At 41.5% G+C, this 13071-nt stretch overlaps 1 protein-coding gene across 1 annotated transcript in view; it reads left to right on the top strand.

Annotated features, from left to right (window-relative positions):
- The window catches only part of LOC143132848 (uncharacterized), a 31182-nt gene extending 25093 nt beyond the window's left edge, over positions 1-6089 (top strand). The window contains exons 6-15 of the mRNA XM_076292671.1: positions 281-421; positions 783-897; positions 1546-1686; positions 1876-1989; positions 2466-2539; positions 2699-2803; positions 3671-3786; positions 4544-4682; positions 5091-5211; positions 5998-6089. Coding sequence (XP_076148786.1) covers positions 281-421; positions 783-897; positions 1546-1686; positions 1876-1989; positions 2466-2539; positions 2699-2803; positions 3671-3786; positions 4544-4682; positions 5091-5211; positions 5998-6089 — 1158 coding nt within the window. The remainder of the gene's footprint in view (positions 1-280; positions 422-782; positions 898-1545; positions 1687-1875; positions 1990-2465; positions 2540-2698; positions 2804-3670; positions 3787-4543; positions 4683-5090; positions 5212-5997) is intronic.
- The last annotated feature ends 6982 nt before the right edge of the window (positions 6090-13071 follow it).

The raw sequence follows: 13071 nt of genomic DNA, 5'->3' as shown, positions 1-13071 counted from the left end.
GCCTTTAAAAAAAATAATAATCTATTATAATCATTTTCCAAAAGATTTTTTTTTTTTTATTCCTCTTATAGTCAACTTTAGCATGGGTGGCAACACTTTTGACTATCACTGTATCTCTGATGTTCGCCTACAAAAAGGACCCAAAACTGCCATCTTTGCCCATAGGAGATCCGCTTTTGGGTCCTTTTTGTAGGCGAACTTCAGAGGCCTATGAAAACTTAATAGATAGTTGACCATTTTGTTTTGTTGGAATGCGTGTCTTTTGTATTTCCCTCTGTAGCCAGTGCCAGTCAAACGCAAAGCAAAAGAGAGGAGTGAAGTGGGTGTTAAGGTCCCACACAACGTGAGGCAGCGCTATGTCAACCTTTTTGTTGAAGAGTTCCTGAAAACCTCTGCCACTGTGCCTGAAGCTTTTGAAAAGGTATGAACTAAGCTGAGTGCATATTTTCCTTATTAATAATATGTGCACACTACACACGCAACACTAGCGGTGGCTTCTCTTGCCCTGCATATCCACATACAGTATTTGTATGTAATATAGACCCTTTCAAAAATAAAAACAAAAACAATGCTTGAACGTTCTATTTGGTTCCCAGTCTACTTCCTCTGCATTAAGATAACATATGGAATGTTAAAACAGAAGCCTTGTGGGGCCAACTAGATGCTGATAATGGAACTCTCTTGAAAGGGTCTATACACACATTCATCAAGACAAGCACAGTGAACTGTAGATTAAATGTGAAATACCTGCTAAACTGTACTCGACTTATCCATTTTTACAGGCTTTAGTTGAGGAGAAGTCTGTGTATGAACGCAGCATCAACAGACTGAAGTATCTGAGTGTAGCTGTGAATGCCCTGAAGAAACTGAAGAGCCAAAACAGTGTGCCCTCCAAAGGTTATTCTCTGCATAAACTAGATCTGCCGTTGCACAATCCAGAACCGCTGTCTTATCTCTACCTTTAACACAAAAACTGCAATTACATTTATTAATCTGTTAAAATTTCTACTCATAAGGTTCATTTGACTCAAATAACACAGAACTGCTCTGTTGTACTCTGTAAATGGTCTAAAGTTGAAGTTGTTTTTGTTGTCTTGCTTGGCAGGTGGAACAGAGAATACAGCAAAAGAATCCAAGGGCAACATAGCACTCAAAGTCTGTGCGCTTCATGGAGCAGGTGTTGAATCAGATGCCATATCCAGACAGTTTCAGGGGCTGGGTTGCATTGTCCTGACTGCTAAATGACTGCTCTGGCTTACCGTACTAGCATCTTCTCCTTTGTTAAGGATCTGTGATCTTACTACCAGTCCATACCACTCCTTATCAGTAGAATGTGCCTGTTTTGTGTATTTTGTTATGCTATGTTATTGTTTAATCCTCTCACAGTGAGTACAAAACATTTATTTTTCCCAATGAGAGAGTTTCATAACCCATTTGATGTACAGCACTTGTGCATCTATGCAATACTATTGGAGTTCTGGATAAAAAAAAAAGTGAATTGGTTCTGATTGAGTGACGTGGGTGTCTTGTTCCCCTCTCCCAAAGGAGATTGTGCTCTTCATGAGAGTCTGAAGGAGCACATCCTGTCTGATGACATGCTAAGGAAAAACAGCTATCCTTTTCAACACCCTGGCCACCCTGGCTATGCTATGCAGTGTGGTGAGAGGAAGAAGACCATGGCTGACGGTAGGTCAGATGTTGGAATTTGCCTACTGCAACATCCACTTAGACCTTTTAAAGAATAAAAAGATACTAAAATGGTCCAAGATGCTTATTCTATGAAAGTGAATTATACATTTGCAAAGACCCATTCATAGTTAAAAAATTATAGCATTTGTGTGTGTAAAGGAAAAATATTTTCTGTTGTCTTAACAGCATTGAAAAGAATCTGCTGCCGTTGTGGATCAACCTTTTCTGTCAGCCAAACAGGACAACACACTCGGACAGAGGAGTGCACCTACCACTATGGAAGAGTTGCTGAAAACAGGGGTGAGTTAGTGTGTGTGTGTGTGTGAGTTAGATTCTCTTTTACTAAGAGCTTTGGTGTTTTGATATTTGTCAATGCTAAACTCTTTTTTGAGTGGAGGCCTCTGTCTGATGATGGTTTCTCTTGTTCATGCCAGTGCCTGTCTGATGATGGTTTCTCTTGTTCATGCCAGTGCCTGTCTGATGATGGTTTCTCTTGTTCATGCCAGTGCCTGTCTGATGATGGTTTCTCTTGTTCATGCCAGTGCCTGTCTGATGGTCTCTCTTGTTAATGCCAGTGCCTGTCTGATGGTCTCTCTTGTTCATGCCAGTGCCTGTCTGATGGTCGCTCTTGTTCATGCCAGTGCCTGTCTGATGGTTTCTCTTGTTCATGCCAGTGCCTGTCTGATGGTCTCTCTTGTTCATGCCAGTGCCTGTCTGATGGTCTCTCTTGTTCATGCCAGTGCCTGTCTAATAATGGTCTCTCTTGTTCATGCCAGTGCCGGGCGGCGTGGAGTCCCGCTACAGCTGCTGTGAGGCCACGGCGGGGACTTCTGGGTGCCAAGTGTTCAAGGTTCAACAGCAACTTCTCACACTATTAACACTGACATAACATGTACTTTAGAAACATACACGTGACTCATATAACTATATGTAGAGCATGTGACGTGTATGTTAACTATATGAAGCGAACAATATGTTTATGTGCACGGGATCTGCTTGTGATTGACAGCTTCATGTCCACGACGCCTGCAGCCTGTCCGGCTTCGTGAGCACCGTGCCGGCAGGCTCGTCTGAACGGTGCTGTCCAGGAGTCTATGCGATAGACTGCGAGATGGTGAGGAGCTCAGTCAGTGGTCACCTTTGTCTGCTTACTGATGGTCAGGGACATGTATGACTATGCATCTTACTGGTTATGAGGGTGCATAGTGTGAGTGATTATTTCAAGCTCACGTTTTTTATTTTTCTGTCGACTTGTGCTTTCCCCTGAGCTACAGTATTTTTATGTGAAAATGTCCAACAACGCACATTGCCTGTGATAATGAATGTTTCTTATTCTATTGTTGTTTTATGTAATACATATTTCCCTTTTTATGGTTTTAACATGAAAATGAAGAAAGATATATCTAAAGGTTTTTTAGGAAACCTACAATATGCTGTTTTGTAACTCTGTTACCATGAAAAGCAGTTTTTCCCCACTATCAATGGCATTAAGGTCAAAAATGAAAATAATACCCAAAGGAAAGCACCTTGGTAGGACACTTGATTTAGTATTTCATTTGAAAATGTAAATGTATGTATAGGAAATATTCTCATGTTAAAATGTGTAACTCCGTTACCGATATGGTAACAGAGTTTCAGCAAAGTCACAGAATTCTTAAACAGCCACACACACTTGATTTTCTGTTACTCCGTTACCGAGCACTTTCTGGCTTTACAATCATATAAAGATTTAATTTCACCAGACGATTTTGTGTTACCATTTAAGTACATGCACATATAAACTGACATATTGTTATTACATTTTGGTTCATTAATTGCTGATTGGCACCAAAAAATCTAGTGGGAGTGTATCTCCGTTACAGTGTGATCTTCCCCACAGGTTATTTTTGGAAGTTGAAGTGTATTTTAGATACCCCTTTTATATTTTAATAATTATTTTTGTATTTGTATTATTATTTGCTTGTTTGCATGCCCTTCTCAGTGTTACACAACACAGGGTCTGGAGCTGGCCAGAGTGACTGTGGTCAATTCCAGCCTGCAGGTCATCTACGACACCTTTGTCCAACCTGAGAGTGAGGTCATTGATTACAACACCAGGTACACCCATACTACCAGACAAATCAAGTGAACAGACGAGTGAAACTCTGCCGGACACGCTGTACACGTCAACACAAACAACACAAGGTGCTCTAAGCGATGTCATATGTTTTTTAGGCTAAAATATTTTTGTCACATACAGCAAACATCACCTCACCATCCGCTAGCTGCCTGTGTCCTGAATACACTGTAACAAAAAGGCGATCTCTGTGGACAACCCAGGCTCCAAAAATGGCCACAAAACAACTTGGGCAAACCTAGCCCATAAAAACACATACTGTAACAAACTGTTCCACCAAATCACCAACGAGATGCGCCTTTAAGAGAGTTTCAATTGAACGGGAGGGAGGAGGAGGAAGTAGCGAGCTAGCTTTCTGTTTTGTTTATAACGTCAACAGAAGTGACTTTACCCAGTATCGCTTAGAGCGCCTTTAACATGCTCTTCCCTCCTCTACCTCCACTTTCTTCTCCTACTTTGACTAGCACGTATAACGTCGGCACTCTTATCCTCTAGTAATAGTACTAACGGATGCAGTAGTAATTCCGAGCTAAGGTCTAAGCTTCAATATTCTCTTTCTATAAGTCGCTTTGGATAAAAGTGTCTGCTAAATTAATACATGTAAATGCATAGATGGGCTAAATGTAAATGTGTAAATGTAAATGTATAAACAAATAAAGAATGAATTAATTGAATATTGATTGTGACTTTAAGACTTTTGAGATGGCTGTGTGTTACACACCTGTGTGTCCTGTTTAGGTTCTCTGGTGTTACTGAGAAGGATGTGAGAGCCACCAGTGTCCATCTGAAGGACGTTCAGAACACGCTTCTGAACTTCATCACTTCAGACACCATCCTGATTGGCCATGAGCTGGAGAATGACCTCTGTGCCCTTAAAGTGAGTGTTTAATAGCCAGTCTTTTTTTTTTTTTTTTTTTTTTTTGGTCATCGTCCCTTTTACAACTACTTGTTGGGCCACAGGAACTTGAGTGTTAACAATGCCACATACATACTGTAGGTTCAATTCTAAGTGTGCAAGCATGATCAAGCAGCTGAAAGTGAAGGCATGGTAGCATTTTATCAACAGATGAGTATAATGTAGTAATGAAGAATACATTATTATATACCTAGATGACCTGTGTGTCAAGTCAAATGTAATACTTTAAATAGCCCTGCATTTAATGGCTCTGCATTTAATGACACTATAACAACTGTTGCTACCCATGGTAGCTCCTTCATGGCATGGTTGTGGACATCTCTGTCTGTCTGTCTGTCTGTCTCTAACAACTGTTGCTACCCATTGCAGCTCCTTCATGGCATGGTTGTGGACACTTCTGTGGTGTTTCCTCACCGGCTGGGGCCTCCACATAAGCTGGAGTTGCACCACCTAACTGCTGACTACCTCAGAAGGATCATCCAGGAAAGTGGTACGTTCTGCTGACTCTGTGCAGGCAGAAACACAGAGGAGTGAAACTGAACTCTCCCTGTGGATGACTGAAGCCATTTGCCGTATTTGTATTCACTTACACATCTTGTAATTACTTCACAACCTGACTTGAGCACTGGTATATACAGGTTGTTTATGATGAGGTATGTGAAACTACACAGGAAATGCATGGTGCAATAATATGGTTGTGGTCATCATATATTCAGTAGTACAATGCTGCTTTTAGTTATATTTAAAGCTGCTTGTTCTGTTAGTGTAAGTCTGTTGTTATTAAACCAATGCTGGAGTGTGTGGCTGCACAATAGTTTTATAAGGTAAGGTTTAGAAAATGTGTGAAATGGCAGACTCCATCAAACAGTGGACTTCACTATAACTCACTCAGTGTAAAACGAGCAGGTCTGATAGAGGTATTATGCCCCATGTAATAACTAACATCAGGTGACCAGAGGTGTGTTCAAATTCCTTGAACAGATGCAAACATTCACTGTAAACATTTTTTTTTTTTAAATTAGATAAATTCGAACGATTTTATGTGAACATTTCATCTCAGCATTAACTCTCCATCCAACTCATGATGTTTGTGGAGAAGTGTTTCCTCAAACTATTTGAAGTGTTCACAAACATTAGCGGAAAACCCAAGGCAAACAGAAAGCTGTTTGCACACATTTATTTATGCTTGTGAATCTGAACGCCCCTCAGGACTTGTCACCTTCGTCACAGTCGTCATTGGTGTGTCTGACCGTCCTCCTTCTCCCCTGTCATACAGTGGACGGCCATGACACAGGCGAGAACGCAACTGCGTGCATGGAGCTGATGCTCTGGAGGGTCAAGGAAGATGCCAAAGTGAAGAGGTGGTGAAAATGTTGCCTGCGGGCAAAGCATCAAAATGTCCACCAGAGGGGGAGATGGTTCCACACTAGCCCTATATAATGGCTGCTTCAGCGCTACGGCCACATCAATTTGTATACCTCATCATGAACATATCCATTCTCTCGATGTGTGGACTTCTCCCATGAGAGACATATTTCAGTTACACAAAAAGAGTTTTTGAAAGATGGTTTATTTGTGAAAATCAGAAAAAGAGTTCTTGGTGGGGGGAATAAAGGTTATGGTATTGTCTTTGAAAAGGCTTTGAACATGGAACACCAGGTCGTGAAAAATGTTGGCCTTGCTTAGTTCCTTTTGTTAACATAATGTTCGTCCATTTTCTTCCGGTTTTATTTTTTGTTTGTGTTTTATTTTGTAATATTTATTTTAGCCTTATATGCCAAATTATGTAAATATGAGTGGACATAAGAAATATCTCACCTGGGAAAAGCACAAATTGATGTGTACTTTAATAGTAAATGGGGGCACAAATAAATTGAGCTGTCTGGCATTTGTTTGAAATGTCACATCTACACTTAATAGGCTGTTAATAAGGAAGATGGGAACACCAGCTGTAGCTAATTAATTCATCTAACTCTGGCAGTGTGTAACGTTTATTAAAATCCCTGCTTGTTTTGATTGAGAATCTTAAGTCACAGCCATGTTATCAGAGAGATGTTCCAGTGTCAAATGTCAAATTAACTGAACAGTGAACTGTATTGTGCATCAATACAGATTGTGTCTGAACTGTAAGTGTTTCCATAAGTTAGCTATGGAGTTTTTACCTTGGTATACATGGACCATATTTCACATACTGTACCTGTAGGGGGGGAACTAGTTCACAGTTTTTCTTGATTGCTTTGACTTGCTTAAGGAAACTGGGATCCACTTGGTCTTAATGAACACTTTCTGTGTTCAACATTTTCATTGGGTTCACACATTTCTCACACCCTTTTGCAAAACAGTTAACACAGATATCATTCAAAAACCCCAAACTCTATTGGTTTTCCCATGCTAAACAAAAGGAAGGTGGTATAGATTCCTTGCATAAGCCTGAATCTCTCATACACCTGTGTGAAACTCCTTTGCACAATTCTTCAATCAGCAATCATTCATTATCCATAACAGATGCCATGTCTGTTCTGTGTTGCTATTTGCAAGTATGGATCTAATGCACATTTAGACAAAGTACCGTATTGCCTATTTGGTGAAGAAAACGGTACATGTGTGTACTGTAGGTCTATTTCGATGAAAAATGACAAGTTGTAGTTCTATGAAATTTGTCTTGCCTGGCCCCAGTGGCGCGACTGGCTGGGGCACCTGCACCGTATGCTGGCGACCCGGGTTCGATTCCCGCCCCGTGGTCCTTCCCGAGTCCCACCCCGACTCTCTCTCCCACTCACTTCCTGTCAATCTCCACTATCCTATCTAATTAAAGGCATAAAAAGCCCAAAAAATATACTTTAAAAATGTGTCTTGCCTAGGTGTTTACTGTAGGTCTTACATGTCAATGACAATTACATCTTGGGAGGAATGAATAAATTATTTTTTATTCAGTACATTTTGTCTTTTCACAGTTTCTGCTAATACCAGAAAAATGAGAAAGAAATGGAACAGACATAACAAAAATGAGAACTAGATTTTGCATTTTGTTGTCCAGTGTGTGATTGATTGAAATAATAATAATTCATAGCAAAACCACAGCAACATACTGTATTCACAAATACAGTACACATTTCTCCCAAAAACGAGAAGCTGTGAAAATCACATAATCTTGTTACAGTGCAGACAAAAAGATCAGGGGCCGGATTCACAAAGCCTTCTTAAGACAAAAATACTTCTTAAGTGGTGCTTTCTTCTTATCTTTTGTCTTAAGAACAATTTTAAGAAGATTTGATATTCATGAATAAAGTTCTTATGATTTTCTTAACTTTCTTCTTAAGATGTTTCCTAAGAAAACACAAATGAGATTCTTGAAAACAAAGTTCTTACATTTCTTCTCAATTTTCCTCGTAATTTAAGATAACCCTGCACCTGTCTTAAAAATGTAATCTAATGTAATCGGCCATTGAAAGCGGAGTGCACCACACTCATGTCGGCACCTATGTGCGGAGGCCTTTAGTATCTACGTAAGAAACGGCTGATCTCCTGACAGTCCCACACAACAGTGGTTTGCTGACTGCTCTGTAGCCATGCCCAATCACAGCAATGGTATTGCCTCTCTCAACTATCAAAAATATCACAACCCAGATAGCAAGAGGCTGGCGGACCACTGTCGGCCCACTGGGGCCAGGTCAGTTCTCTGGCAGTCCACTGGCGGGTTGCCGACAAATGGCGCAATATTTTGCCGCTATTGGTCTAAAATCTTTTTCATTTATTCAGTTATACTTCATCCATCATTTTAATAACATGTCATGTCTTTTCTTAATATTCATGACAAGTTAAATTTAAAGAGATGGTGGTACAACGGCGGACCACAAGTGGCATGCCACCAGCGCTATCTGCCAATCTGATTTTGCTATCTGGGTATGTTGCTTTGAATGAGAAATGGCATCTAGTATCAATCTATCAACAACAGTCTCCTCGGCAGGGTGCAGAGCTGTGGAGAGCGTTAGCCACCCTGGTGTTAGATGTAGGCCTTCGTTGCTGTGTTGTCTGTTTTGATTAAGCATGGAAACCCGACAGCCGGGGCCGTAAGTCTTTTCAACATGCTGTTTGTAGCTCAAGCATGTTGGTGTGGAGGCGTCCATGGCCTGGGTGCTTGTCCACACACCGCTGGTACACTTGCCCTCGTACCCGGGCCCTCAGCCGTGGAGGGTCGCATCTGTGGTCACCACCATCCGGCAGTTCACGCTGCCCAGGGGCACACCTAGGGAACGCCAGTGGGGCAGCACATTCCAGCTCTGCCTGTCCAGTTCGAGCAGCTTGTGACGGCCCCATGAGGGAGGAGCAAACTGTCTGCAAAGAACCGCAATTGAAGCCCTCGCATGTGCAACAGACCAAGCACCACTGCTGCAGACTGCTACGGCTAGTGAGCCCAGCAGTCCCCGGCGTAAGCACACACTGGCGGTCACTCCCAGGCGAAATGTGCCATGCAAGCATGAATATCTGCCTGTGGCTTGTATGTCAGCTTGGGTGCCATGTACTTGGAGTCAAGGCTGAGCCCAAGAATTTCCAGCCTCTTAGTGGACGCGAGAGGGCACTTCAACCAGTTCACCCATAAGATAGGTGACTTAGGCTGGCTGCAGTGACTGAGAGTGGCCACCGAGTGGTGCTTTAAGAGCATAGCCCGGTAAGGTATCTGCTGTACAACCCCCTCTGCCTGTCCTCCACAGGGGCTAGGCGAATGGCCCACTTCGCCAACGGTTTGCTGATCCCATCTGAAAATGGAGGCGTGAGGAGGCACCATGATGGGCGCGATGATTAGAAGCGTGTTGGAGAGTGAGTAGACTGCAGTGTGTTGCTGCTCGACACCATGCTGAGTACCCACAGGGAGTTTGCCCATACTTGCCAAGTACTCAGAGGAGCGGTGAGGTATTGGGCCGTGTCTGAGAGTGTGCTTGCCGGAGCTCTGCGAGCTTCAGGCAGAGGCAAGAGAGTGGCCGCAGGGGCTGGGTGGGAGTACTGTGGGTGGGGTCATGTGTTTTATGTGTGCATGGTTCTGTTTGTTGTTGGTCCACTGTTTGTGTTTTTGTAGATGAGGTTTCTCTATTTTATTTACTGTGTTGCCTTTCTTGGCCAGGGACCATTTGAAAAAGAGACTATAGTCTCAATATGACCCCCTTGGTTAAATAAAGGGGGGGGGGATTAAAGGAGTAGCCTACTACAGAAGAGGGGGGGGGGGCGGTCTTGACAGCCATCGCCATGGTAGAACTGGGTATAAGGTCTTGAGGGCTCATGCCACCTTCACATGCTATCAGGAAGATGGTACTTCCCATTTGTGAATTCAGAACTATGAGTGCGTTATGTTTAAGTGCTTATGTTGTTGGAGCGAAAAGAAAATTGGCGGACACACGGTTCATCCTTACCTGCTATGTTATTGATTTGTTAAGATGCAGCAAAACGCAAATGGCTATAGCAGTTATGGCTATAACAGTATAACATTAGCTGAATGGTTAATAAAGGAATTATTTACCATAATTCCGATAACACGTGAAGGCAGCATCATACCAGGGAGGCTGGCACCTCGATGTCTGCCTCACCATCCGAGGCAAAGAGTGACATGACATCATCTCCAAGCCTCAACATATCTAGCTGTGCCTCACCACTCTCAATGCCCAGGTCATCCGAGGAGCGGAAATCTGACACCATACTGACCTTTGATAGCTTTCAAAGAAGCTCAAGGATTACTTGCCAACAATAGCTTTCTTAAAAAACTAGCAGAATAGTTTTGTAGATAACCTTTAAAAATACTAGCTGAAATTAATGGTAAGGGAAGGGCAGATACCCAGCTGAAGCAGGTAGCTTGATCTGGCTTCATATTGGAGGCTTCTGTCTTTGTGAAGCGTGGTGGTTGGAGGGGTTGGAGCTGAGGTTGGTTCAGGTCGATATATCATCCGAGTGACTTCCCGGTTCACATTGAGTGTACTTGACTGAAAGAGAACCATTAGCTGGGTCCATCCTACTATTTCATGCACATTTTGACCATTCAAATATTAAATCCTGACCGGAAACACTTGAAATGCACATTCAATCTTCTAATGAGCATAGAAATTCCATTCACTTGAGGGAGGTGGATTAACTCTCCATTCGTAAAAGATATAACATGATTAAAGTTGATGGAAACAATTTATTTGCATATATTCACATTTGTCCAACCAACCACCAACCATTTGTCACAATTCTGTAAGCCTTGCCCTGACGAACCTTATGTCTTGATCCCACAGCTGATCAGAACTCTTCCCAAGATAAGGAGTGTGTTACCTTGCAGTCGAGTCGAATTTTCATGAATGCACATAGAATATACGAATGAGCAGAATGGAAACCCATCTTATGGTGCTTCCTCTGCCTTAATTTTTAAACCATTACAGGGAGCGGTTATGCTAAGGTATTTTTTAACTGTTTACTCTATGTCATATCAATCAGTGGTTATACAGAGAAGCAATGTTATTTGACACCCACTTCAAAGAAGAAGTAAAACATAATGATTTTTGGCCAGCACTCGCAAATCAGCTTCTGGTAAATTGTTAAGCTTACTTTGCATACTACATAATCCCATGTTTAATTCATATTTCATATTTATAGAGTCTTCCATATTAATCTACCAGGTAAAAAATCGACAAATTGAGGAGCTATGTCCAAGTGTGACTGGTAGGCCTACTATACATGAGACTCTTTGAACTGTCAGTTCCCAAGTTATTTGGATGATGTAGAAACAATGATAATACAACAATGAGAAATGGACTATTGATGAACGCTTGGTCCAGAGATGTCATCTGGCTGGCATGCTACATAGTTACACAGGCTATTTAAGCATAATTCCATGACTTATCTATGACTTATCTGACCTGTGAAGAGGGTTGAAAGTTTTAAATACCTTGGTGTACACATCATTGAGGACCTTACATCGTGGACCACTAACATCCAACACAGAAAGAAATCCAGGAACTTACGTCAGCTGCGGAAATTCAAAATGTCAGCATCCATCTTGAAAGCCTTCTACTCTTCAGCACTGAAGAGTGTTCTAGCAGGTAGCATCATCACCTGATATGGGAACTGTACAGCCTGTGACTGCAGACTGCAGACCGTCTTCTGCTGAACACTCCATCAGAGCACCTCTCCCTACCCTGCAGGATATCTACCAGAATAATAGCATTTTTTATTTATTTGTTCTAGTGCTTTTCTAGACACTCAAAGACACTTTACAGTTTTGTTAGGTATAAGTCTGGAATAGACAAAGGCCTCTTAGTCATGACTAGCTACTGTATGCCAAAAATGGCAGCTAGCCACTACACTCTTAAAATGAATGTGTTAGAAACAACACAAACTGTGTTGTCCCTATCTGGACATAAAGTTGTGTTAAAGAAATAATTGCTGTGAGAATGTACTCAGTATAACAAAAGCACACTTGTTTTAAGAGTGTACAAACCTGTGACAACCTAACTGCTTCTGAGGTGACCGAAAATAACCTCATGATTGCACACACAGCCAGTTGTCACATGGTAAATGAATTGATTAAATAAGTTGATATTCCACTTTTTGACTAGCAGGTATATTAACTAATCTAAATTATTATTTCTAGTGGCCTGTAGATGAGGATTTATTGAAACTGTTGAGATACTAAGATAATGAACAAAGTATCGTGTACATGTCATGAACTAAAGCCATTGTGTGTCTTAGGATCTTGCTTAAAGTAGAAAATAGATTTTGTCTCATTATTAAATTAGCTTTTAGACTTTAGACTTTGCACTTTGCCCACCATTGTAATTAGGGTCTACTATCTTGAGTTGAAATAATCTGATACAAACTCAATAATAAGTAAAAGTATGCTCAAATAAAGATTGAATAATTCAAGTTAAATAAATACTTTAGTTATGCTACCACTACCCTCTGCTGTTGAGCTTTGCAAAATGGCACTTAATTCCACACCCAGGTAACTGCAGGTACTGACCAGAAGATGGCGTCTGGCATCTGAACGACATGGTTTATGCGCTTGAATTGCCCTCCTACATGTATGAAGGTATATTGGGTGCAAAAGTGGCGAGCACATTTAACTGCAGATTTTGCATGTGCACACTAAAGTCGTAAATGTGTAACAGTAAAGTTGAAGTTGTACATATTTTTTTATATCTTGTTAACACAAAATAGGGGCTACGGGTTCACAAATCCTTTTTACAGGTACACAAATCCTTTTTACAGGTACACAAATCCTATCCTGTGAGTCACAACTTTCAAGAGTCACGCACTCGACACTTCTGCTCCAATCGTTGCAGCGCAGTAGGTGCGAAACACATTTGCACATCCGTGTTTCATA

Source organism: Alosa pseudoharengus, unplaced genomic scaffold (genome assembly GCF_046254945.1).
Source record: "Alosa pseudoharengus isolate Yale_2024_CS ecotype anadromous, Long Island Sound unplaced genomic scaffold, YU_APseudo_1.1 YU_APseudo_1.1_scf_19, whole genome shotgun sequence".
Taxonomy (NCBI): Eukaryota; Metazoa; Chordata; class Actinopteri; order Clupeiformes; family Clupeidae; genus Alosa; species Alosa pseudoharengus.
This window is presented reverse-complemented; position numbering and strand designations above follow the sequence as displayed.